This window comes from Myotis brandtii, unplaced genomic scaffold (assembly GCF_000412655.1).
Source record: "Myotis brandtii unplaced genomic scaffold, ASM41265v1 scaffold17, whole genome shotgun sequence".
Lineage (NCBI taxonomy): Eukaryota > Metazoa > Chordata > Mammalia > Chiroptera > Vespertilionidae > Myotis > Myotis brandtii.
The window spans coordinates 6,820,855-6,846,438 of NW_005356259.1; the positions used below are offsets into that span (position 1 = coordinate 6,820,855).

The following is a 25,584-nucleotide window of genomic DNA, read 5'->3' on the forward strand; positions in this document are numbered from 1 at the left end:
GCCACGAGTTCCCACCCACCCCCAGCCCCACCACCTCAGCACCTCTGGTCTGGGCTCCGCTCAAAGCATCACCCTAACAGGTGAGATCTGGGGACCCCAAGAGCAGAGCACTGGACGTGAGCATCACTAGAAGGAGCCAGGCCTCTCCTCATGGTCTCTGCCAAGTCCCCACAGACCCCTCCCAACAGGGGCGGGTTTGGGCCGGCTGCCTGCTGGGAGCAGCGCGGAACTTTGGGCAGCTCCCCGCTCAGCACCCCTGCCCACCACAGCGTCCTGAGTGGAGGGCACCACTCCTCTGCCTTGCCCTTCCTCACTTTCCGTTCTTCTTTACTAAGGCACATCCTATGAGAGCCCTCCCAGGGGTTTGCCTCTGCAGCTGATGCCTTTATGCGGGGAGTGGGGGGGGGGGGCGGGATCTGCTCCAGAGGCTGGGCCTCGGCTGTGCAGCAAAGTGGGAGAAAGTCTGGCACAAGGGCGGGCGGGGGGAGGAGGCTCTCAGGAGACCCTGGCGCCATGCCACCCCATCCCCACCCCTCACCCCCAGTCCGGTCTGGGAGCCTGGCAGTGCCCCGGTCTGGATGACGGGCCCTGTGTACCAGCAGGCGGCACCCTGTCTCTCCCCAGTGAGCCCACCTCCACTGCTGAGAAGCCAGAGGGGGGACTTACCTCCCCGTTCAGAAAGCAGTAGAGAACAGCCACCACGAAGCCCTGGGGAGAGAGAGCAAGGACACCTGAGCGTGCCCGCCAGGACCTCCACGCAGGTGCGCGGGAGTGGGCAGGAGCGACCAGGGAGCAGAATAACACGGTCACTTGGATGGGCCGCCTGCCGCCCGGGAAGCTGGGATGAGAAAGTTCTGCTCCACCAAGACGGCCACAGCCATGGAGCCACCTGGCTGAGGAGGGAGCCCCTCCCATGGACACACCTGGCTTCCGAGCTCACACCTTGGCCAAGTCCTTCCCTTTCCCAAAGGCCAGCTCGATGGATCCCTCTTCCTCCACGAGGCCTCCCCTGAATACCCCAGAATGTCCTCTGGGCTCCCCAAGCAGCCTGCAGGCCCCGCAAGGGCAGACCCAGCAGGACAGCCCAGCCCTGTGTTATATGCACCCCTCCCTAGGCCACACACTCTGCGCACGCACACCCAGTGCACACACTCTGCGCACGCACACCCAATGCACACGCTCCGCACACGCACACTCAATGCACATACTCTGCGCACACACACCCAGTGCACACGCTCTGCGCACGCACACTCAATGCACATACTCTGCGCACACATACCCAGTGCACACGCTCCGCGCACACACACCCAATGCACACACTCTGCGCACGCACACCCAGTGCACACGCTCTGCGCACGCACACCCAATGCACACGCTCCGCGCACGCACATCCAGTGCACACGCTCCGCGCACACACACCCAGTGCACACACTCTGCGCACACACACCCAGTGCACACACTCTGCACACACACACCCAGTGCACACGCTCCGCGCACGCACACCCAATGCATACACTCTGAACAAGCACCCAGACACCGTGAGCACGTGCTTGCGCACAGCAGGGTCCGGCGTCCTGCCGTGTTCTCTACGGAATTCTCTGCCTTCGGATTTCTTGTGCTGAGACAGGACCCAGCCTCTGACTCCCAAGCTAAGGCTTGGTCTTTCTACCGGCAGTTTCATCAGCATAAGAATTAGGATGGGGGGAGGGAGACACTCGAGGCAGTTACACAGAGGACCTTTCAGACCCTCCAAGTCAAATACATGTTTAAACACGTGGGTTCAGGACAGATTCTCTGCTGTAACCTGGGGACACTCCGGGGAGCCAGCCCTGCCTGCACGGCCCACTCGTGTGCCCATCTGCTCAGCTGCTCACTCTGCATTGTCACACCACCTCCCCGTCGCTCACTTGTTTACAACCCACCTTCTTAGTCCTTCACAGATGGAGTCCCTAGTCTCTCTCTCTCTCTCTCTCTCTCTCTCTCTCTCTCTCTCTGACACACCTGGCTTCCGAGCTCACACCTTGGCCAAGTCCTTCCCTTTCCCAAAGGCCAGCTCGATGGATCCCTCTTCCTCCACGAGGCCTCCCCTGAATACCCCAGAATGTCCTCTGGGCTCCCCAAGCAGCCTGCAGGCCCCGCAAGGGCAGACCCAGCAGGACAGCCCAGCCCTGTGTTATATGCACCCCTCCCTAGGCCACACACTCTGCGCACGCACACCCAGTGCACACGCTCTGCGCACGCACACTCAATGCACATACTCTGCGCACACATACCCAATGCACACACTCCGCGCACACACACCCAATGCACACACTCTGCGCACACACACCCAGTGCACACGCTCCGCGCACGCATACTCAATGCACATACTCTGCGCACGCACACCCAATGCACACACTCTGAACAAGCACCCAGACACCGTGAGCACGTGCTTGCGCACAGGAGGGTCCGGCGCCCTGCCGTGTTCTCTACGGAATTCTCTGCCTTCGGATTTCTTGTGCTGAGACAGGACCCAGCCTCTGACTCCCAAGCTAAGGCTTGGTCTTTCTACCGGCAGTTTCATCAGCATAAGAATTAGGATGGGGGGAGGGAGACACTCGAGGCAGTTACACAGAGGACCTTTCAGACCCTCCAAGTCAAATACATGTTTAAACACGTGGGTTCAGGACAGATTCTCTGCTGTAACCTGGGGACACTCCGGGGAGCCAGCCCTGCCTGCACGGCCCACTCGTGTGCCCATCTGCTCAGCTGCTCACTCTGCATTGTCACACCACCTCCCCGTCGCTCACTTGTTTACAACCCACCTTCTTAGTCCTTCACAGATGGAGTCCCTAGTGTCTCTCTCTCTCTCTCTCTCTCTCTCTCCCCCCCCCACCCCCCGTGGGTCATTTATTTATATGCCCGCGTGCTCTCCCACCAGTTCCGCTCGCTCAGCGCTCTGTGGCCAGGTCCTGTCCTAGGGCCCTGACTTGGGCAACACAGAGCCCCAGCGCTCACGGGGTGCCCAGTCCACAGACTGGAGTCAGGACGGGGACACAGAGGTCTCTGGAGGCCACCCTGTCGGCACCTGGAGCGCGGATGAGGATGGGGAGCCACCGTCTTAGATCTGTCAAGAGAGGCCTGGCTCAGGGCACCCGGCCACAGTGACAGGAGACACCAGGGTCTTCTCACAGAAGCCAGAGTGCAGCAGCAGCAGGGGCTCTCCCAGCCCCGGCTAGTCTAGTGCTCTCACGGCAGAGATGGAATCCTGGAGGCCCAGTTCAGGTTAAAGGAGCTTCTAGAACCACCAGCAGGTTAGGGCCAGGGCCCTGGATCCCTGTGAGCTCCCCCCACCCCCACCCCGCACGTACCTGGAAGGAGCCCAGGCCCAGCTCGAACACCAGCCTCTCCCTCTTGCTGACATACTCGGGAGAGAAGGCGAAGATCGTGTAGTGGATCCCAAACAGCGGGATGAGCAGCAGGGTGGACCGCGCCAGCCGCCTGTCGGGAGAGAGGAGGACGTCCACTCTGGGGGCCACCAGCGCTTGGGCCAGAGCCGTGGAGGGCAGAGAACCCCTTTATTCTCCCCAGAGCCCTGTCCATGGACCCTCCTTCAGGATTCTCCCCACGTACACAGGGCCTAGGAGGGGAGGTGGCCAACAGAGCCCGCACCCCAGAGCTCCCTGGGAGGCTCTGGGGGGTGGGGGGACAGCCCCCAGTCTGCAGGGCTCCTGTCCCTGTAGGCCACATCCTGCAGACCCACTAAACGTGCACATGTGCGTATGTGATTTACAGACACCCCTCATGGGGAAAGCGAAGGCAGGGCAAATACAAGGGTGGGATGTGGAAGGCTTGAGTGATGACGTGATGGGCCCTCGGCAAAGCCCACAGTCTCCTGCTGCAAAGGGAGCTCCCGGGCCTGAAAGAGAGTCTGGGGCTAGTCATGGAGAGTGACAGGGAGGTGCTGAGGACAGGGGGAGGTGGGTGGGGGGTTGGGGGAGTGGCCACAGAAGGAGAGACTTGGGCGGAAGGACCTACTGACTGTGGGCATGAACAATTCCCATTCAAGCAGGAGAAACCTGCCACCCGGGAGAGAAAGCTGTCTGCGTGGGGGTGGAGACCTCTTGCCCAGAAAACAGCAATTCTGGGTTCCTCTGCCTGCCCCTGGCTCCTGGCCCGGTGGGAGGGGCTCTGTTCTGAGGGGTGGGGCACAGAAGCTCCGTGAGACATCAAGGGTGTGCACAGTGGTGCCCTTGTGGGCCCTGCCCTGTGAAAAGGGGGCTCCCAGAGGGTCTCCAAGCATGGGACCCCATCTCCACCCACCCCAGCATACTGGCTGAGTCGGGGGCGAGTGGGAGGCTGGGTCCACGCGGGGAGCTGGGCGTGGGGGCTGCCATGGGATTTGGGGCAGTGACACCGTGCATCCCTTCCTCTTCCCCATCCCAGCTTTTCTGGGGCAGAATGTTCTGTGGAGTCTGGGCTCTGGATCTCAGAAGCAAATCCCTGGAGCCGGATTAAGGCCCTTGGCTTCCCAGTGGGAAGGAAGGAGGGAAGGGAAGAAAGAGACGGGGGGAAGGAGAAAAGGAGAAAGGGGAGGGTAACCTGGGGAGATGAAGCCCCTCAAGGGCTGGGCGCCCACCCCACTCCCCCTGCGGGCAGCCCATTCTGCAAGACCTGGCGTCCTCAGACCTGGGCTGGTGCCAGCAGGATCTGAGCAGGCACCCATCTGGGCCCAGGCACGGTGCTGCAGGGTCTATCCCTCCATCGTCTGCTCTCCCTCTCAGGCTGCGGCTCCTGAAGGCGGCTGGCACCTCACTATCCCCACTGGCCTTGAGGCAGCACGTGCCGGCACAGCGCCCACCCCCAGGGCCTGTCCATGGAGGAACAGATGGCCGCACAGCCGGTCTGAAAGCCTCAGTCCTTACACTGACGGTGACCTGGGCACTCGGTCCTCTGCTGGCACCTGGAGCCTGGCACCGAAGACAGCAGGGAGTGTTAGCTAAAGAATGAAAATTTAAACCCAGCTGGTGTGGCTCCGTGGTTGAGCATCAACCTATGAACCAGGAAGTCACGGTTTGATTCCCAGTCAGGGCACATGCCCGGGTTGTAGGCTCGATCCTGAGTGGGGAGCATGCAGGAGGCAGCCGGTCACTAATTCTCTCTCATCATTGATGTTTCTATCTCTCTTTCCCTCTCCCTTCCTCTCTGAAATCAATAAAAAGATACTTAACACAAAAAAATGAATGAAAATTTAAAAAGAAGAGGCAAGTGGCCTAGAAATGCAGTCATGTGTTTATCTTGGGGGCCCCTCGGTGACGCTCCCTAAAGGGGCTACTTTGCAAGAGCAGCTTAATTGGGGGACTCAGGAGGGAAGGTGCCCTGGGACGTGCCTGTGGTCCCTGCCTTCCTCCCTCCAGCTCTTCTCCCACAAATGGGCCCGTTCCCAGGGACTTCTCCCTGCAGTTTGAAAAGCGCCCTGGACACCACAGGGCCACCCTCTCCAGCCTTTGTGGTGGCGGTGGATGGCCAGGGGTCAGTGTGTGAGACACAGTGACCTTTCGGGCACGGGCTCCGGCCCTGCCCAGCCCCTGGCCAGTGTGGCGACTGGTATCAGGTGCCCGCTGCACAGCCAGGGATAGCACCTTCCCTCTGGCAGCCCTAAGGCTGCCCGGAACAGGCGGGGAGTCTGCTGGGGACCCAGCGCATCCCAGGGACCCTCTGGCAGATGGGGAAGTGGAGGCAGGTGGGGAGATCTCTGGGCCCAGAGTTCTGGGGCCTCTGCCCTTCGGAGGTGGCCAGAGGCCCTGGAATGGGGACATACGGTGTGAGCCTCGGGACGCCCCTCTGAGGACAGTCACAGAATCACCATCTGATCTGATTAACCCAGAGACAGTGACACGGGCCCTTGGCGTCTGTCCCCTGTCCCTAAGGGGCATCCATGGCAGAAAAATACCCAGAACAGCTTCCCACAGTCAGAGATGCTCATCCCACTTAAAAGGATGTCCAACGAGGTGGCTGCTCCGGCCAGAGACACCCTGGGGCCAGGTGACAGGACTCCCTGGGTTCAAGTCCTCACCCTGCCAATTATGTGACCTGGAGTGGGTCACTCCATTTCTCTATGCCTCAGTTTTCACATCTGTAAAATGGGGATAAACAAGTACCCACCTCATGAGGTTGTGGTGGGAACTCAGAGAGTGAACACAGACCGGGCACGTGAATGTAAGTGAGGTTTGCTGCAGTGAGAGTCCCTGTCCCGGGTGGGGGAACCAACCCTATGAACTCAAGCTCTAAGACTAGCAGAAATAATTTAGCAGTTCCAAAGACTCGGCCAAGAGAAGTAAGACATTTGGGAAAGACCACACATCAAGGCAGCAGCCAAGCCCCAGCGGCTCCATCCCCACGGCCCCCTTTCCCGTGCCACAACCCCGCCCCCAAGAGTGCAGAGAACTCACAAGACACACAGAGGTCAACATGCAACAGCCAGGGGGGCTCGGGGCTGGGGGCACTGTGCTCTGCTCTCCCCAGTCCAGCGGCAGGACGCGGGCTCCAGGCGGTGGCGGCATGCGCCCCCCTCCCCTCCAGGACACGGGCCACAGCCACGCACACTTACAGAGTAATGGTGGACAGTTCTGACATCTTGCAAGAGTGCTGCTGAGCCCGCTCTGGCCTGCAGTAGCATTTCTGCACGCAGCTGCTGGTGCGACAAGATCAGCACTGGTGTCAGCCGGGGGAACCGGGCAATGGAGAAACTGAGGTGGGACTTAGAGCCACAGAGTCCACGGGGAGGGAGGGGAGGGCAGAGGAGCCGAGGGTGTGGAGAGAGGACCGGGCAGTGACATGGAGAATGAGGAAGCCGAGGGCCAAGACAGGGTCAGCTCAGGACAGGGAAACACACACCCATACATGTACACGTCTGTGCATGGACATGCACACACACATGAGCACTCACACTGGGACCAATAATGTAGGGGGTGGGGCTCGAAGAGAACACGTGTTCAGAGGTGGGGCCTCGGCTGGGTCTCTGAGCCAGAAGCTGTCTCTAGGGGCAGCTCTGGGCTCAGGGCACGGCCTTGTCCGAGGTCACCCAGAGAGCTGAGCAACTGGAAACACCATGGATCTCGAGGTGCCCAGCCCTGGCAGACTGAGCCTGGACCCGGGCAAGCTGTGGGCTCATTACAGAGCCCGACTCGATGGCCACCGTCTCCCCTCTACACCTCTCTTCTTCCACCCGAACCTTCCTGAGCCCCCAGGCACTTCGGGGCAGGCATACAGGGGCGCAGAGGTGGCCTGGACAGAACAGACTTAGTCCAGACCAGACCTATCCACTGTGACAGCCACTACCCATCTGTGGCTGAGTTTAAATTAAATCAAATAAAAAAGCCACCTCCTCACAGGCCCTCGCCACACGGCAAGGACTTGACAGCCACATGTACTACTGGGTGCCACGGGGTCAGCACAGATCGCGGGCATCCGGCGCCGCTGAGAGTCCCAGCGCACAGCACTGTTCGGGCTCAACCTCCTGAGAGAAGTCTGATGGGCAGGGGCTGAGGCTGAGGGGGCGTCTTTTGGGCACTGCCCCTCTGCCTGCAGAAACAAGTCATCTGCAGGGGCATCTACATGTGGGCCCGGGGTCCAGTCTAGCTGGACAGCCAGTGGGAGAGGCCGAGCCTCCCTCTGCAGAGGCTCACGCGGAACGCCCATCTCTTCCAGCCCTTCTCTGCCCTGTGGATGCTTGGGGTGGCACACCCCTGGGCACTTCTCTTCCTCCTCGGACAAACACGTACGTGGGGGATTAAGACTGCAATAGACGCGCCCGCTCCACATACCCTCCTCAGGCACCACGTGGCCTGAGCCCGGGAACCTGCCCGTGGCTGCCGATCTGAGGGGCCTGATACAATAAGAGAAATGCAGGAAGGGCTCACAGCTTCGTCATTTGTGAGTCCAGCTCTCTGAGAGCAGTCTGCGGGTCCTTGGCCTGGGGGACATGTCATTCTACTGAGGCAAACCTTCGAATCACACATTCCTAAGATGGAGCCAACCGAGGTCCCCCAGTGTCCCAGTGTGGGGGTGGGGTTCTCACTTAATTAACAGCATCTCTCAATTCCCACCGTGCTGGAAGGTGGGCGGAACGGCCCATTTTATAGATGAGGATGTGGGACACGATGCTCGGCTACCCAGAGTGGGGTCCCAAACCAGCAGCAGCAGCCCCCCCCCCTCCCCCCCCGCCGAGAGCTCCTTAGAAAGCAGAATCTCGGGTGCCACCCACACCTCAGCTCCGAACCGGCACTTGCACACGATCCCCCGGTGGCCCAAGTCAAGTCCTGCATTGGAGACGGTTCCTCCTGTGACCTCAATGAATGTCAAAGGTCTGCTTCGTATGCACACAGAGACAGATGGACGCACGTACGCCGCTGTTCCTCTCATCACATACACATGTAAGTGTAATTGTAAAAGGTTGGTCGGGCTTTCAGGAATGGAAGCCATCCTACTCTTCACGTGTACTTGCTGCCTCCCCCAGGTTGAAAGGGTGGCGACTCTCCCCTAAGGTCAGCGGCCTGGCCCCTCAACCTTGGCCTACGTGTGGCACAGAAACCGGGTCCAGGAGCCCGAGAGCCCAAATCTCGGATGAGCCTCCGACACAGCTGCACGCAGAATTCTAAAGCCTCAGCTGCTCCCCTTTGAGGTCTCTCCTCCTGGCGCTCCCACACGTTCCCCGCTTCCTAGGCTGGAGGCCGGAACTCAGCCCCTGGGAGACGTGTGCCTCTGATGGGGAGTGGGGTGCAGGGAGCAACAGGGGGGGGGGCTGGCACCGGGGAGGGCTCTCAGAAGGATCTAGGGACAAAGGGAAGGGCTGTTCTTCCAAAACACACCCCTCCCCCAAATCCTCAACGACTGCCCACAAGGACCCGCAGACAAGAAACACGAGAGCGCGGCAGGAAGCCAGAGACAGGCGTGAGAAAGACGTCAGATTCCCTGCCAGCCACAGCAACTAGTGAAGGAGGGAAAAGGAATTTAACCACGAGGGGGAGAGAAGCCCAGGCCGACGGACGCACTCAGTTCTGATTTGGATCCAAGGAAGGTAAGAAACTCAGACAAGGGTGCTGGGTGGGGCTTCTTGGTGACCAGCGCCAGCCAGTCTCCGAGGGAGACCCCGTGGCAGGAGGGCAGAGAGCCCGGCTCCCGGCCCGGTCCTGCCAGGCTTTGCTGTCCGTCCACAGGAAGGTCAAAGCCATTTCCAGGTCTGGGCTCTCCCATCTACAACCAGGGATGCAGCACCTGGTTCCTTGGGCCCCTGCTTTGGTCTCAGGCCAGACTCCACGATGCTTCAGTGCCTTTCGAGGGCGGGGCCGCCGGGCTGTGGGCCTAGGCAACACCTGACCGGATGCAGCCGAGACCCCTGCAGGGAGACCTCCGTGGGCAGCCCCGTCTGTGCACCCTCATCCTAGTGACCAGTGTGGCACTGGATATGCCCAGCCCGCAGGATGTCGTGGTCTGAACTGAACATTCTCTAGAGGGTCCCCCCTATGCTAAGATGCTGGGAACCCCCAGAACCCAACCCAGTCCCCAGGGGGGCTTTCCACCCCACACTGGTACCACTACCAGAAGCCCAGCTGTGACCTTGGGTGGGGCCATTTTCCTTCTCTGGGCCTCAGTTTCTCTCTCTGCAAAATGGGGGTAACCATTCCCTGCTGCCAATCCCTAACAGGAGTTGGGATGCTGGGGTGCTCCGAGACAGGGGAGGGGGTGCTTTAGTAGTGGAAGATGGAGCCCATGAGAACCGGGCGCCGTGCGGGGTGCCCGAGTCCCCGACTGGAAGCGTCCTGCCTGTACTCCGCCCAGCCCGGAAAGGCCTGTCTGCAGAGGTGAATGTCATCCTCCTGACCCTGGGTACACGACGGCCCTGCTGAGCCACCCAGGACATCACCGTGTCTGTTCTTGTCTCCTTCCTTTACCCGGGGACCACGGAGACCCTCTGTGGGGTCCCTGAGGGGGATGCAGATCGGGTTTCCCTCCCCCACACCAGACCCAAGAGGCAGCTCCCGATGCCACCATACCGTGGGAAGCCCACCCGTGGGAAGCCCACCGGGGATAAAGCCCTCCTTCAGGACCTGGCCTGAGCCACTCAGCGCAATCCTGTCTGCCCTGCAGCCTCCCCCTCCCCTTCAGAGCCCCTGCTTCTCACAGAGGTAAACGCTGGTCCCAGGGAAAGGCAGGCAAACCCTGACCCCGGGCGGGCTGAGCCCTAACCCCTGTCCAAGACCAGGGAGAGCCTGAGCACAAGCCGAGCCCTGACCCAGGCCCGCACTCCACGCCCAAGTCCTGACCCCGGATGCTCATTATACGAGGAGCACCAGGGAGAGAGTGTGGGGGGCTCATGCCCCCGCCCAGCCCCCGGGTCCGTGGGAGGCTGGGCCGAGAGCGCCGTCTTGGTCTACGGAGGACACACCCTTATCAGCTGAGCCGCTGGCACCAACCTACAGGAAAGGGGGTGAATGCTGGTCTGAGGGCACAGGCAGGGGGTCCTCTCGGGCTTTCTTGGGGACTCCCAGGCTTATATTTGTTCTGGAAACAGAGGAAAAAACCAAAAAGCTGTAGGTAGGTCTGAAGGGCTTCTCAGCCCAACACATACTTGGTCACCCAAGGGGACAGGGGCACCGCCCTCAAACCCTCTCCCACGGGCCCTGCCCCTTCCAATCCCCCACCGTCTCCCTGCCCACAGCAGACCCCTTGCAGCTCAATGCCCTCCGGTGGGCAGCTTCACACAAGGCTGGAACCCCGGGGCCTCTTCTTCCAGGAAGCCTTGTTTATATACTTGCTTACCACCCTCCTCTGCCTGGGACGTCCCTGAGGCCGGGAATGGGGGTACAGTGGAGCCTGGGGTGCAGGGCCTGCCTGCCTGCAGCGCAGCTATGCCTTCACGCTTCCCCACTGGACTCCCTGCCCTTCACCGATAACCAGTTCCCTCGGCTGCAACACGGGGGTTACATGTGCATGCAGACATTTCTACGCCCATCTCGCCAGACCCTCTGCAGCACCGTCCCTTTCATGACCCCTCACTCCCGAAGCAGGGCCTCCTTGACTCAGACCCTCGCTGAATTGAATAGGATCAAGCTGACCCTTGTCCTGCATGGGTCCTACCCCCACCCCCCCGCCCCCCATGTGCAGACCACATCCATCCAAGGGTTTAACCTTTAGGACTTAAGATGAGCCCATGCTTCGCTTTCTCTATAAAAAGGACTTGCTGAGATTGTGAGAAGACTTTTTACACAAGAGAAGCAAGCCCTTAGCGGGTTCTTTAAACATGTACGTTCACATGTGCAGGCATCCTTCGTGTGGTTGCACTTCACAGATGGTGTGTGTTTTTTACAGATTAAAAGGTTTTTTGTTTGCTTGTTTGTTTGTTTGTTTAATATATTTTTATTGATTTCAGTTGAGCAAGTCTATTGGTACCATTTGCTCACTTCGTGTCTGTCACATTTTGGTAATTCCTGCAATATTCAACTTTGTCGTTATCATTGTATTGGTTGTGGTGACCTGTGGTCAGTGACCTTTGATGTGACCATGGTAGTTGTTTCGGAGCCCACACACCAGGCCCTCAGAAGACAAACAACCAACAGATGTCGAGTGTTCTGACTGCTCCAGCGACTGCCCGTTCCCCAGTCTCTCTCCCTCTCCTCGGGCCCCTGTTCCCCGAGACACAGCGACATGGACGTGTCCTTACTCAGGCTGTGGCTGGGCCTGTGTGTCTGCACAGGCAGAGTGAGGGGGCGCGGGGAGAAGTCCAGAGAAGGGGTCCCGGGACCTCAGAAGAAGAGACGGATTCTACCAGGACCCGGGGCCGGGTGGCCGAAGCTGCCAGAGCCCAAAGGAGCGATGAGGCTGACTCGGCTACACACTGGCATCAGGGATCTGAGATTAGTTCGGTGGGAGCCAATCCACCCTCGAGCAGGAAACTGGGACTAGACACAAGGACACAGAACCTGACACCAGACAGGGAAGGGGGAGGAGAGCAGCAGGGCCCCACTGGCCAGACCTGGGAACAGGCAGGAATGGCCTCTCTAGGACACTTAGTTCGATGCAGAGGACAGGCCTGGGAAACTGAATGACATGATGGGTGAATAATTTTTTTACTACATGACATACACGTATAAGCAGAGGTTGATAGGAACTTGCAAAAGTATGAAAAAAAGGAAACAACAGTAAATGAATAACAAAACAGGAGGGGGTTCCTTCCCAGTGTAATGGAATCATCCTCTATGCAGACAAAACAAAGCTCACCCCGCGAGGCCCTGTGCTGGTCCCCACCCCAGGGGAAGGGCTCCACAAGGGGTGGTGCCTGGGCTGCACAGACAGACAAGGGAAGCCGCAAGGAGTCTGAGGAAAGGACCTAGGATGGCTCTCTGAGCAGTCTCTGCCTCTCTCTCTCTCTCTCTCTCTCTCTCTCTCTCTCTCTCTCCTTCTCTCTCTCTTTCTCTTCAGGAGAATGGTTGGGTGGGGGAGCCCTCTGCTGGGGTCTGCCTGCTGCCCCACTTGTCCACTGGGCAGCTATTAAAATTCTGGGGTCTCTGATGAAGGCAGGACAAAGCCCCCCACAGATGCAATGAGAATACCTCAGCTCCTTCTAACCTGCTCTCCTCTTAAAAAGCCAAGGAAGCAACACCTGTGGCTCATCCCCCGCCCACAGACAGACCCCAGAGACTGCCCCCAGATTCTCTGTGCCCATCTGGCCCCTCCAGCCACCCACAGGGAACTGGCCTTCTGCCCCAGCATCAGAAGTGACTCCACTCCCCACACACCTAGCTGGTCATGGTCATGCTTCTGATCATGAGGCAAGAAGAGTCAGGTAGAAGGTACTCAGTCTGACTCAGGGTGGGTCGAGGGCTGGGACAGGCTGGGACGGGGTGGGACAGGGTGGGCCGCAGCAAGCAGGGATACACTGCTGGGGACACGACTGCAGGAACACTTGTAGGAACAAACCACAAGGCAGTGGAGGTGAATGAAGAAAACCCTACACTCAATGCTAAGAGGTGGCCTGCAAACCCCATCAATCCAAAACGTATCAGATGCTCCTTTGCTCAGGGAAGAGGGAATTCTAGGGGGAGGACCAGACCCCAAAGTACAGCTCCTCTCCGAGGGGAGGAGAAGAAAAAGACTCCCTCCTTCCATTACCCAGACCAGCGAGAACGTCCACGTGACCTGCTGGTGGGGCTGAAGCAACTTGCACACAGGGGCTGGGACAGGACCAGCAGGCAGCCAGTGGCGCTCAGAGCTTCCCAGAGAACCGAGATCCCCAAAGGAAATCCGACTTCTGAGCAACCAAGACCCTAACTACCCTCGGGAACCTGGCAATTTCCGTCTTGATTTCCTAGAGTGACATGTCATCGGCCAGTCTCCTCCAATCTCTTTTCCCTTCCATGTATGTCATCGCCATGTGGATTAGGAGGTGCTGGCTTGGCTGAGGAGAGATGGGCAACTAGATTCCAAAGGCACTTTAATCAGAAAGGAATCTTGCAAAAGCTCACGCTAGGCTACCCTGTCCCCTAAACCCAGGCCTGTCCTCCGGTGGCCTGCGTCAGGGCCCCCTCAGCTGGCGGAGGGGACGATGGCGTTCACACGGTGGTACTTACAAGTAGACGCTGGACTCGTTGCCTCCCATGTCCGGAGACTGAAGTTTCTGCACGAGGATGAAGATGATGCCCACGAAGAGCCCAAAGTTCACCTGAGGAGCAAAGGAAAAGCCGATGGAAATGATCCTGGGCAGAGCCTGTCCACACTCCTGCCTCTGCATATGCCACTATCCCTCCAACAGGGTCCCCCATCCCCATCCAGCCGAAATCCCAGCTAGACTCAGAATTCGGAACGGCGTTCATATGGTTGAAATGACAGAAGAGACAGACACAGAAAAATTCCACAGGAGTACCAAGAAATGGGAAATATATCATTAGTGAGCCAGGAAAGTGAGCAATTTCTGGCAGAGAGAGAGAGAGCAGATAGGGTTGAGGTGATGGAATCATTCCGATGCCAGACAGAAAGAGAAGAGGCTGCTACAGAGGTGAGAGCTGGCTGCTGGGAACGCCAAGGTCACAGTCACTGAATATGGGGGGCCAGAATGGACAACCACACCCCTTATCCATCCAAGGCCTGGGAATGGTGACAGCAGCATTTACCTGCAGGTACAGATCAGGGCAAAAACTCTCTAATCGAAGTGGGGAGCAATATGTCTGGTGAGGAAGGAGGGAGGCGAGCAAATAAATAGAAACGAGGCACCGCAAGAGGAGCACACGGCAACATCCGATGCAGCCAAAGCAGCGCTCCAAGGAAAACGATAGCCCAACAATTACTAAAAAAATGATAAATGCTGAAGATAAAATAATTAAGCATTCAAATCAAAGGCTAGGGAAAGAGTACCACAAATGTAACATATACAAGAAAATGTTTGTTTGTTTTCACAGAGCTGTTGGGATTATACAGTTATACAAGAAAATTAAGAAAGACCAAAATTCATTATTAAAAAAAAAACAGGGAGAAAAGGTAGACCGGGTCAATAAAAATACATTTCCATTTTAGGTCTTGTTTGTTTGTTTTCACAGAGCTGTTGGGATTATACAGCATGCCATGTGAGGGCAGGGTGCTGCTCATCAGGTTCTCTACCGCTCTCATCGGTACCTGGAATTTAGCTCAGTAAACACTGCTAACTGCGTAAGGGGGAAAAAGTAATTAGAAAACAACAACACTAAAAGCTTCCCTATCTATCAATAGCCTGCTCATCAGGTACTCTACCGCTCTCATCGGTACCTGGAATTTAGCTTAGTAAACACTGCTAACTGCATAAGTCCATTCAAAGGGGGAAAAGGTAATTAGAAAAACAACAACACTAAAAGCTTCCCTATCTATCAATAGTAATCTACTAAAACATGTAATGAAAGAATAAATCCAGACTGGCTGGATTTATCTTGTAGGTAAATTACAAAGACAACTGAAAAAAACTGTACAAAACGTCTCTATGAGAAACACTGAATAAATGGAGATGCATGCATGTTCTTGGAGAGAAAGACTCACTATTTTAAGTCTTTATATCAGTTACAGTCATCCCTCCTTCCTCACCCTGAATAGATGCTTAAGACCGTGGAGAATACCAAACCCTACATATCCAAGTTTTTTCCTATACAAACGTATCTGTGATAAAGTTTAATTTATAAATTAGGCTTAGTAAGAGATTAGCCATACCTAATAATAAAATAGACCAATTGCAACAATATACTGTAATAAATGTGAATGTGGTCTTTTTCTCCCTCAAAATATGATAATCAGTCTGATCACTGGCCAAGATGGCTGCTTTGACTAACAGGTGTGTAGCCGATACAGTGAGGATACACTGGACAAAGAGACGGTCCATGCTGGGGTCGGACAGCGTGACCCAGCGCAAGATTTCTTCGCGCTATTCATAATAGCGTCCAATTTAAAATTTATGAATTGTGTATTTCTGGAATTTTTCTTTTAAATTTTTTTCCCAGTCTGGCCAGCGTGGATCAGTGGTTGAGTGTCGACCTATGAGCCAGGAAGTCACAGCTTGATTCCCAGTCAGGGCACATGCCTGGGTTGCAGGCTCGATCCCCAGTGTGCGACAGGCCGGAGGCACCTGATCACTGATTCTCTCTCATTATTGATGTTTCTATCTCTCTCTCCCTCTCCCTTCCTCTCTGAAATCAATAAAAATATATTTTTTTAAAAAATTGTTTCCATACCACGGTTGACTGTAGGGAGCTTAAAACTTAGAAAGCAAAACAGTGGATAACTGGGGGAAAGGTGGGACTGTATCTTCCAAATTAGTTCATAAATTCAGTTTAATTCCTATAAAAATTGAAATTAGACTATTTTCTTGCAACTTGCCAAAGGATTTGAAATCACTTGAAAAAGAAAATCTACAAGAAGATTTTGAAAGAAAAAAGAATAAAGAAGGGAAAATTAGCATACCAGATATGAAACCATGCTAAAGTTATAGTAACTAGCCCAGTGGGGTACTGACCATGGAAGAAGCTAGTAGATTAGTAACATCAAACTGAAAATCTGGAACCAAATAAAATACAGTGAGCGTTTAAGATACAATGACATTTCAACATAATGGAGAAAGGATAATCTATTCAATAGAAATAATTGAGAGACTGGAACATCTATCCACTAGGGGGGAAAAAATAAAATTAGATAAAATTAGGTATCATTTCAGATCAAGGAAATAAAATTTCAGCCGGACTAAAGCATGTAATAACCCAATCGACAAAAATGTGACAAAACAATTAAGAAGCATATCTTTCTGTCATAGGTCAGGAAAGTCCTCCTTAAGCAAGAAACAAGGCTCGGAATGTGGAAAGAGGAAGCCTGAGGGTTTGACTGCATAAGAGTTATGCCGTCTTGGAAACACACTTACAACACGTGTACCGAATGTAGTGTTACTATCCTTCAAACAATGAGACAGACAACAACGGGGCTAGAAAAATAAGCATAAAAAAATAAATAAAAAGGTAATAACCAGAATAAAAACAAATTGTCAACAACTATCTGGGAAAATGCCCTGCGGCACTAGCAACATGAAAAAATGCCTATTAAAGCATTGAGCAACCTTTACCCCCTGCCCCAAAAGACTGTCCACAATTATGCACAGAACCCTCTCTAGTGGTATCTTTTGCGATGAGGAAAAATGGGAGCATATAAATGACCAACGCTCTCAGGATAGCTACAGCATGTGTACATCCATGCTGCAGAATACAATGCAGCCATGAGAAGGGAGGAGGCTGGTTTAGGTTTCCTCTCCCATCGTGCCTTTATGCCCAAGCCGCCGCCACCTCTTCCCTGCTCCTTGTCCCAAGGGCACTCACCATTATGGAACCAACCACGGGGCCTTTGATCACCCACCACAGAGGAGTGCTGTCATTCATATCCCAGCAGCTGAGAGACAGAGAGAGAAGCGAGGTTATGCTCAGGCACAGGGCCCCTGCAGGACCATGTCTCTGGCCCTGGCTGGTGCTTCCCCTGCAGCTCCCTGAGGAGGGGTGGCTGGAAGGTGAGGTCTCAGGTGCTGCGGGCCTTCCCTCAGCAGGGATTGCAGCCCAAGAGTCAGGGTCACCACAGGGCTCCTGGGCAAGGGCCACCTTCTCCTTCACACCTAGGCCCCTTGGGGGGCGAGTTTCCCCTGCACTTGTCCTCCCACCCCTGAAAGGAAGCGGATGCTCCGCTCCGGCCCAGGAACAGAGCGGGGCTCTGAGCCATGCTCCTTCCCACTGCCTTCTGGCTGAGGTGTGGCTGGGTGGACCCACCTGTGGGCGGCTCAGGGCACAGTGGGTGCCCAGCCTGGTATCGTTTGCCTGGGGCCGGTAAAGCGGGGTCCCCCATGGAGAACCCACACAGAAAACCAGCCTGGCACTCGGGCACGCACTCACCCTGTGTTGTCAAAGTAGAGCCTCAGCGCAGCCCACACCGACACACAGATGGTTGGGGACCCTGCAAGAGCAACAAAGGAGCCCCGTGGTAACAGGAGCGCCAACAGGCCATGTCCCCCTCAGACTTGGGGCTCCCTGTGGCTATCATCCCCACTCAGACATGGGGTTCTGACCCACAGGCATGGCTCCCTCTCAGACGTGGAGTTTGTGGACCCTAACTGTTCCTTATACCCAGAGGTCCATGTTTCCCGCTGACCATGGGCTAGCTCGCCTTACAGAGTATGTCCTCTCAGAGGTGGGCTTTCTGGGGGCAGGAAGAGCAGGAAAGAGTGCAAGCAGCAGGTGTGTGGCATTGGGGCAAGGGGGGAAGGGACAGGGAAGTTCCTCCTCTGGTCTGACGCTCCCCCACGGGCACCGAGGACATGCCTGGCCCCGAGGCCACAGCCAGACCTACCCCAGCCAACCATGGTGTACCAGTAGAAGTATCTCCTCTCGGGGAAGAAGGTCTCCACCAGCAGGGTGAAGAGGTACAGGCCCTCGATGAACAGCCAGAAGTAGTTGGACACGACGCAGTAGTGGAAGAAAACCATTATGGCCTTGCACTCCACCTGCCGAGGGGGCCGGAGAGGGAGGGTGACATGAGCCCCCATCCCCTGCCCCGCCGAGCCCTGAGAACCAGCCCCGAGAGCAGGGAGAATTCCAAGGGCCCTTCAGCTCTGGCCTGCTCAGGCTCACACCCCATGGGTCGGAAACACTCAAAAGTTTCCGACCCATGGGAAAAGTTTAAAGTTGCCCATGATTCAGAGTCGAAGCTACTCACGGAGACAACACTGCCCATGTCAGCAAAGGACGGGGTAGGGGTGAGCATTGAGCCCCCTCCCCAGGCTCATTCTCCCCATCTTCCTGCCCCTTCCCAGGCCCCACAGGCTAGGTGAGTAGGCAGGTCCCTGCGGGAGGCCCCTTCGTCAAATGAGGGCTTTAGACATCACAGGGGTAGAGGAGGTACCCCGGGCCCCCCAGAAATCTCACAGAGAACACAGGCTCTAAGTGTGCCTCCGGGCCAAGGTCCTGTGCTCTCGGCAGATTTTGCCCTCCTGCCCCATCCAAACCCATCTTCTCTGCTGACCTGAGGTCTGAGGTCTGGGGAGGAGGTCTAGGAGGATGCCAGCCCACAGCCCTTGGGCTCCATCAGGGGCGGTCGGTAACCAGCCCAGGCCAGCCCTCGGTGAGCCTGTGTGCATCCTAGCCAAGTGGGACCCGGCCTTTCCACCTGACCTCCAACTGCTCTGCCAACTGCACGCAGGTGCCGAGGGCCAGGCCATGGCCTCAAGCAGGCGAGTCCCTGGCTACCGGTGGCCTGGTGATCTCTCCTGGGTTTCCCTGTTCGCTGGGACTGTGTTAACCTGCGGGAAAACCCCGGACCTCGGACGTCCCGGATGTCCCTGGCCGGGCACTCACAGTGGAGATGTAGCAGTGGTTGTTGTCCTGCTCCTCATACAGGATCCAGTCCTTGATGAAGACAGAGATGGCCCTCAGCATGAAGGACGCGAACAGGTTCATGTGGATGAAGTTGCGGGTGCAATGCAGCTTCCTGCCCAGCGAGGGAGAGGCCTTGAGGCGGGTGACCCACAGCACGGCGGCGGCGCACTCAGGGCTGCTATGGGCTCCCACCCTGACCACCCCCACCTTCCTGCTTTCTAAGTTGCAGGCCCCCATCACCCAGCCCATAAGCCCTCTATGTAAACCAGGAAGGCACAAGCGAGGCAAGTAGGCCTCCTCCCTGGACAGGCCAGCTGCCCTCTCTGGGGTCAGGTTTCCCACCCCCTATCCTGGGAGTGCGGGAAGCCCCGCCCACCAGCTCCAGGGCTGACGTCCAGGGGGCATGGTGAGGACTCTGAGCTGGAGTGGGCACGCTCACTGGGTCACTGCTGGAGATCTTACCGGAAGCGACACAAGATGACCATGGCAGTGGTGAGGGAGACGAGGGACGTGCTGTAGCCAACTGTGTACAGGGCCTTCACCGACATGTAGTAGTAACTCTGGGGCACAGGAGGGTGGGGCTCCATGTAGGGTCTGCCGGCCCCCAGCCCAGTCTCCCAGTCTCCCCCCTCTGGGCCCGCCGCCCAGCCCCTCCTTCCTCCCTCCTCTTGCTGATCTCACCTCCTCCCTGCTCAGTGCCTCTACCTCTGAGACCTCCCCAAGCCCCCATCCCCCACTGAGTGGCTTCCTCCCCTCTGTAGTGTGTCTGCTCTCATCAGATGCTCCATAAATGCTTGTTGAGCGCAGGAGCTCTGAGCAATCCAGTCACCCCTTAGCCTGGACAAGGGTCCAGGAAGCCCCCTGCTGGGCCCAGCAATGACCCTCCTGCTGCTGGGCCACAGGAAGGCTGGGTGTCCCAGAGGAGTAGCCGGGGAGGTGGGGGCACATGGTGAGCGCTGCAGGAGCTCAGGCAGCAAACCGGCTGCTTCTCGGTCCAGAATGAGTGAATGAGAGTCCTACCCTCCGAGCATCCGGACACGGTGGGTGCTCATACATGCTGCCTGGGGACCTGAGATGCCTATCGTCCCACCAGGAGTCACAGCCTCTGCTGGGAACACCCTTCCACCGCATCCTCAACCCCACCCCCACTGCCTCTGGGGAGCACACACTCACCTGGTCCCCAGACTCAGATTCATTATATTCATCAAACCCACAAGCATCTAAATAGTGAGGGAAGGTCTCCGACCAGCCGTCCTTCGTGCAGTTCCGGCTCACCACCCTCATGCCTGCGGCGGAAGGAGAACACAGGCACAGAGATGACCTAAGAGGCCCTGAAATTCTTATTCGAAAGTCACTCCATACTTGGGGTTCCTGGGGAGCATGGCCACTCAGGTTCCTGAAATCCTCCACTGTCTGCCTGGAAATAGTGACTGTTGATGACCTCAGGCTGGGCCTTTACAAAGGGCATGGGGGTCGGGGGAGGTGCAAGCTGCTCTCTTAACAAGGGGAGAGGGGACTGGCCCAGTGGGAAGACTGGCCTCCACGGTGCCTGGGATTCTGAGTCCTGTGACCCAGGGCAGCGGGGCGTCCGCAGGCCCAGGGAGAGAATCGCTTCTGCTCACAATTCCAAGACAACTGCTCCTGCTCCAGCAAACCCAGCTCAGCTGCTACTGGCAGGCTCCTCCCAAGCCCCCGTGACCACCTCTTCAGAGTCCGGGTGTCCGTGGGACCGTGGCCTTGGCCACATTCCTCCCCTGCCTGGGCCTCATCGCCTCTCCACTTTGCCCACGTCATGGTGGTGGGAAGAAGAAAGGGAAGTTACTTCAAAATGACAATTTTTAAAAAAGTGTCCTGAGGTATACGCTCTTTCCTCCCTCTTATTCTCCTTCTTTACATTTCCTTTTAATAACACAGTGTGGGCCCAGGACAGCAGAAGCCTCTCTGTTCCGAACTCTGCCATGAACTGGCCACTCCATTGTTGTACTGCCCTCCAGACGGTCAGCACCGTAGTGACGGCCCCGGTGACTGCACCCGGCTCTCTCCCCCCAGCGATTCCACGGAGCACAGGACCTCGGGGCCCGGCTTCTCCAAGTGGGCGCCTCCCCAGACCAGCCCATCAGCATCACCTGGGAGACTGCCTGGACGTACACCTTCTCAGGCCCCACCCAGGCCCACGGGATGAGTGACTCTGGGCGGGGGCCAGGAATCTGGGTTTCCACCAGCCCCCTGGGGGGTCGAGGCCACCGTGAAAGTGTGAGAACCACCATTCTACACAGGGGAGTTCCCAGCTGTCAGGGGCCACCTAATCCAGGAGGTTTTTATTTGGAGTCCACGATGGGGCTTCGAGAGATCTGTGTTCCCCTAACATTGTAGGCACGGTGTTCTGTCTGGGCACTTGAGGACAAACTTCCACGGAGAAGACCCACAGCTTATCGGAGAAGGAAAAGAACCTTCCAGAGGCCACACAGCCACAGAGAGGCAGAGCCAGGCCTGCTAGAGGGGTCCCCCTGCTCACAGGTCAGCAGATGCCCCTCCTCTAGCCAGCAGGTGGTTGATCCCAACGTACCTGAGAGGTCCAAGGACTTAAGGTCTTCAAAACCAAGCTCTCCTGCAAAACAGAGACACGGGCCTGAGTCAGAACACCCGGCCATCAGCTTACCAGGGCTGCCCACTGCCGGCCCCCCACGCGGGAAGGCCAAGCTCCCCTGGCCTGGAGAACGAGGGGTGGGGTCTCAGCCAGGAGGCAGCCCAGCACTGCACCCACACCTTCCTGACACACTGCACATCCCACCGGCAATCCATTGGCTTTGTATTTCTACGCTCTAATGATGCTGATGACTCAGTTCTCCTCCCTGGACCACAGGAAGTGGAAATGGGACATTGTCAGGACGGTGAGAGGGCCTCCCCCAGAGTGGGAGAGGAAGGAAAAGGGATGGTTGGGCCTTTTCAAGGACAAGGCAAGGAACAGCCACACGAGTCCTGGGCTTGGTCCCCCTCCTCTTTGGTGCTCACCCCTCCAAACCGCTCTCATCAAAGGGAACCCAGAACTTCAAAGACTTTATCCTCAGACCTTTTTCTCTTCCTCTCCTGACTCTTTCTCCCCACCTCCACCCATGCTGATGCCCCTACTAGCAATGAGTCTCCATTTCCCCTCTACTTCTCTAAATCCTGTTCCCAAGGTCCAGCTGACATGCCGCCTCCTCCAGGAAGTCTCCCTGCACCTTTACATTGTTCTGCCCGCATGCGGCATCCTTAGGTCTCTTTGGTTCTGGAGCTTGCTGTACATTCCAACTCTGCAGCCACTGGGGATGTCAGTATCTGTGTGGGCTCACGCATACATTCAGGCCTGCACATACGTGTGTGGTGGGCTTGTTAACCCCTCCATGAGTGAGTCTGGTCCTCCCAAACAAGCCCATGAGCACCCTGAGGCCAAGGGCTGCATCTTCCATCTTCCTATGTCTCCACCCCCCCAAACCACCTCGAGGATGGCCAAGGGGGAAAGAAGGGGGAGGGGAGAACCTGGTCCCTGATAAGCCTCTCATTCCACCCCCACCCGTTCCCAGCAGTCAGAGCCGGGCTCCAGCTGGATGGACAGATGGATAGATTATCAAGCTGGGTGGACAGATGGACAGATGAACAGCAGTCTGTCCTCTCCGGGGTTCCTCTTACCGATGGTTTCTGTCTCCCAGACTGAAACAGAGAAAGGGAGAGAACGCAGAGGTGAGCAAGGGCTGAAGTGGGGTCTGCTCTCACTGGGTCCCAATTCCTCCCCCTCCTTCTTCCCCACCTCACCCCCAAACGCTGGGGCGAGGGTCTGCTGGGGCCCAGAGCCATGAGGACTACAAGCTGAGGCCGGCCAGACACTGGAGACATCTACCTCTCCCTCGGGAACAGGACACAGTTAGAGAAATGAGCAGAGGCGCCTGAGAACAGAGCGTTCTCCTGTCGCTCCACAGCCTGCAAAGCAGCAACCACCCCGATGAGAACGCCAGGGGCAGCCCTGGGAACCCAGAGCTAACATGAGAAGTGCCGTTTGCAACTTTCCAAGTCCCTGTAGCAAGTCTCACTAATTCAGCTGTGTGAATGGAGATGCTAAAAGGCCTGCCTTAATGAGCTGTTATGAGTCAGGTGTAAATAACACACTCATGGTGCAACTGCCAGGGGGAGGGCTGGCGTCTGAAGGGAAGTTTATCTCAAGAAGATCTTATTTTGTTGCTGATTCCTTTTGCCTTATTTTTATTGTTGGAAAGAAGCAGTCTTGCCATGGTGCCTGACCCAGAGGAGATGTTCAGTAAACTTTAAGTAGATGAATTGATGACAGGAGTCCATGAACGGAGGATGGGATTAACCTGGCTTCTATAGGAAGGAATTCTAGAGATTGGGCTGCATCGCGGGGCTGCCACATGCCTGACGTCCCACCACTCACACTGCACTCACTTCCCTCCTCCGTCTCAGCTTCCAAAGTTCACCTCCTGTCCCGTTCTAGACAGCACGTGGTCACGCCCAGGCCCGAGGTGTCAGGATGGGAGAGTTTGTCTGCCACCCTCTTTCTGGGCTGGCAGGAGGTCTGAAGGTAGGGGGTGTGGCTAACAGGCCCCAGAAGGGGAAGCGGGGGAAGGGAGAGGCAAGGTGGCGGGCACTGCAGCTACATCCTGCCTTCTCTGGTCATAGGATGGAACCCTGAGACACAGGCCTGGCACCCAGCATGCTGCCACTGTCTCCTGCAGGCACCTGCCATCCAGGCAGAGTCAAGGTTGGCAGGATTCCAGGAAAATCTGAATTTGCTTCTATCTCAGGCAGGACAGGGGCCGGGCCGGCAGGACTCTGTAGTGGCCTGGGGTCTGGGAACTCCCTACTACTAGGACATCGACCGAAGCCTCAGGTGAAGGAGGAAGCGAGGCCCAGGCCACAAGTGACCTGTGCATGACCACACCCGTGACTCAGACCCTCCTACCCGCGAGGCCCCTGCCCAGGGCTCAGTGGTCAGCACCGGCCCACATCGTTCTCAGTAAACCACCTGCCTGGAGCCCCGCCCCCAACAGTGCACTCAGCTCACCCCTGACACCCACAGGGGTGCGATGTAGGGCCAGGGCCTGGCTCTAGGCTCTTCTCCGGGTCACAGTGATCTGGCCAGACACCAACCTTCTTTGGGAGCCCACAAGGCCTCAAGGGAAGGAGGAAACAATCTCACACCCAAAGGAGAGATGCCATCTCAGACCACTCCCCACAGAGATGTGGTCACCACAGCCTGGGGCCTGCAGATAGCCCGCTGCCTTCTCCCCGCCCCGCCTCCCTATATCCTGAGTCACAAAGCCCATCACTGCCCACCCCAAGGTCTCCCACATCGGCTGGGGCCCCTGAGTAACTCCAGGGCACTGCAGTAGCTCCCACATACACACCTCAACAGACACGCCCCAGGCTGAGCTCCTTATGACACTGCACCCACCCAGCCTCTCCTCGCAGGGAGGCAGCCATCAGACACCGGTCACCCAAGCTGGCATCTGCATGTCACACAGCTCCCGTGTGCCCAGCGTCCTCTCCCAGGCAGCCCAGGGGCTCCTGGGGGACAGGACCCCAGCTCCTCCTCTCCTGAGCCCGCATCGCTGCCCCAGGTCAGGGAGGACCAAGAACACACTCCGCTTAATGCGCACGAGTGCGCCTGCCTGACGGTGAGGTCGGCCCTGTGCCTGGATCTGAGTGGTGTGCGAGTGTGGACGCCAGCAAGTGTGGACGTGGGGGAGCGTCCTGTGTCCACTGCCTGAGGTGTCTCCCTGTGTGTCTGTGTGTGTCTCTCTGGGCCCCTCAGGGTCTCCAGATGAGTGGTGATGGCAATAACATCAGTTAACAATTACCACTGGGTATTAAAACGTGCCCAGTCCCGCACTAAGTGACTCCCCCGTGTATCACTCGAGTCCCCAGTGACCCACCACATTCCTGTTTGACAGACTAGGGGACAAAGGGGTGAGGGCCTTGCCCAAGGCCTGCAGCAGGGGTGAGTGATGGAGGCCGTGTGTGAAAGCCCAGCTGTGCCCCACCCGTGATGTCACACCCCCCACGTGGACCGGGCAGCCACGCCTGAGGGAAGCCTGTGTGTCCCTGTGTAGAGGTGGCGTGTGGCCCCATCCCCGCATCCCTGGGAACAGCTATCAGCCTGTAGGGCAGCCGTGTCCTTGGTGCTCGTGTCCCAGGGAGGTCTGGGGCCCCTGCGGGGAGCGGGCGGGGCTGAGTGTGGCCTGAAGAGGCGCGGGCGAAACCCACCTTGGTCTGGATCGAAGATTTGGAAGAACTTGGGGCAGCTGACCAGGACTATCTCGCCCACGCGGGCGGGCTTCCAGCACGTGATGTTGTCCCACATCCCAGGGCAGCCTGTGGGGAAGAGAGCATGTGAGCCAGGCCCTGGCAGCGGGCACCTCAGTGGGCTGGTCCCCTCAGCTCCCTGGACGGCCCCTAGGCCCAGCATCATGGGTGTGGGGAAGGCGATGGGATGGGAGTCCACCAGGAAAGGACGGGGAGGAGGGGAGGAGGGCACCCTGTGGACTTTGTTTACTCGGGGGGGGGGGGCAGAGGAAGTGCCCGTAATGACCATGACCGATCAGTGACAGCAGAGCATGGAGAGTCGGGAGAGGGTCCCCATGCTGCAGAGGGGTCCATACACACTGGTGCAGAGAGGGCCTCTCTGCCAGGTGAGGTC

General features: G+C 57.2%; 1 protein-coding gene across 4 annotated transcripts in view; it reads right to left on the reverse strand.

Moving 5' to 3' along the window:
• The window catches only part of ADCYAP1R1 (adenylate cyclase activating polypeptide 1 (pituitary) receptor type I), a 46,521-nt gene that overhangs the window by 5,469 nt on the left and 15,468 nt on the right, over positions 1–25,584 (reverse strand). Inside the window, exons 4-17 of one of the 4 annotated variants that reach the window (XM_005862939.2) lie at positions 25,152–25,259; positions 22,563–22,583; positions 21,460–21,501; positions 20,067–20,179; positions 19,356–19,453; positions 18,873–19,005; positions 17,869–18,022; positions 17,415–17,475; positions 16,854–16,923; positions 13,608–13,699; positions 10,459–10,542; positions 6,590–6,670; positions 3,351–3,480; positions 667–708 (exon numbers count right to left, since the gene is read on the reverse strand). In XM_005862939.2, the coding sequence (XP_005863001.1) occupies positions 667–708; positions 3,351–3,480; positions 6,590–6,670; positions 10,459–10,542; positions 13,608–13,699; positions 16,854–16,923; positions 17,415–17,475; positions 17,869–18,022; positions 18,873–19,005; positions 19,356–19,453; positions 20,067–20,179; positions 21,460–21,501; positions 22,563–22,583; positions 25,152–25,259 (1,229 nt within the window). The remainder of the gene's footprint in view (positions 1–666; positions 709–3,350; positions 3,481–6,589; positions 6,671–10,458; positions 10,543–13,607; positions 13,700–16,853; positions 16,924–17,414; positions 17,476–17,868; positions 18,023–18,872; positions 19,006–19,355; positions 19,454–20,066; positions 20,180–21,459; positions 21,502–22,562; positions 22,584–25,151; positions 25,260–25,584) is intronic. The other 3 variants (XM_005862942.2, XM_005862941.2, XM_014536987.1) reach the window with 3 other exon arrangements.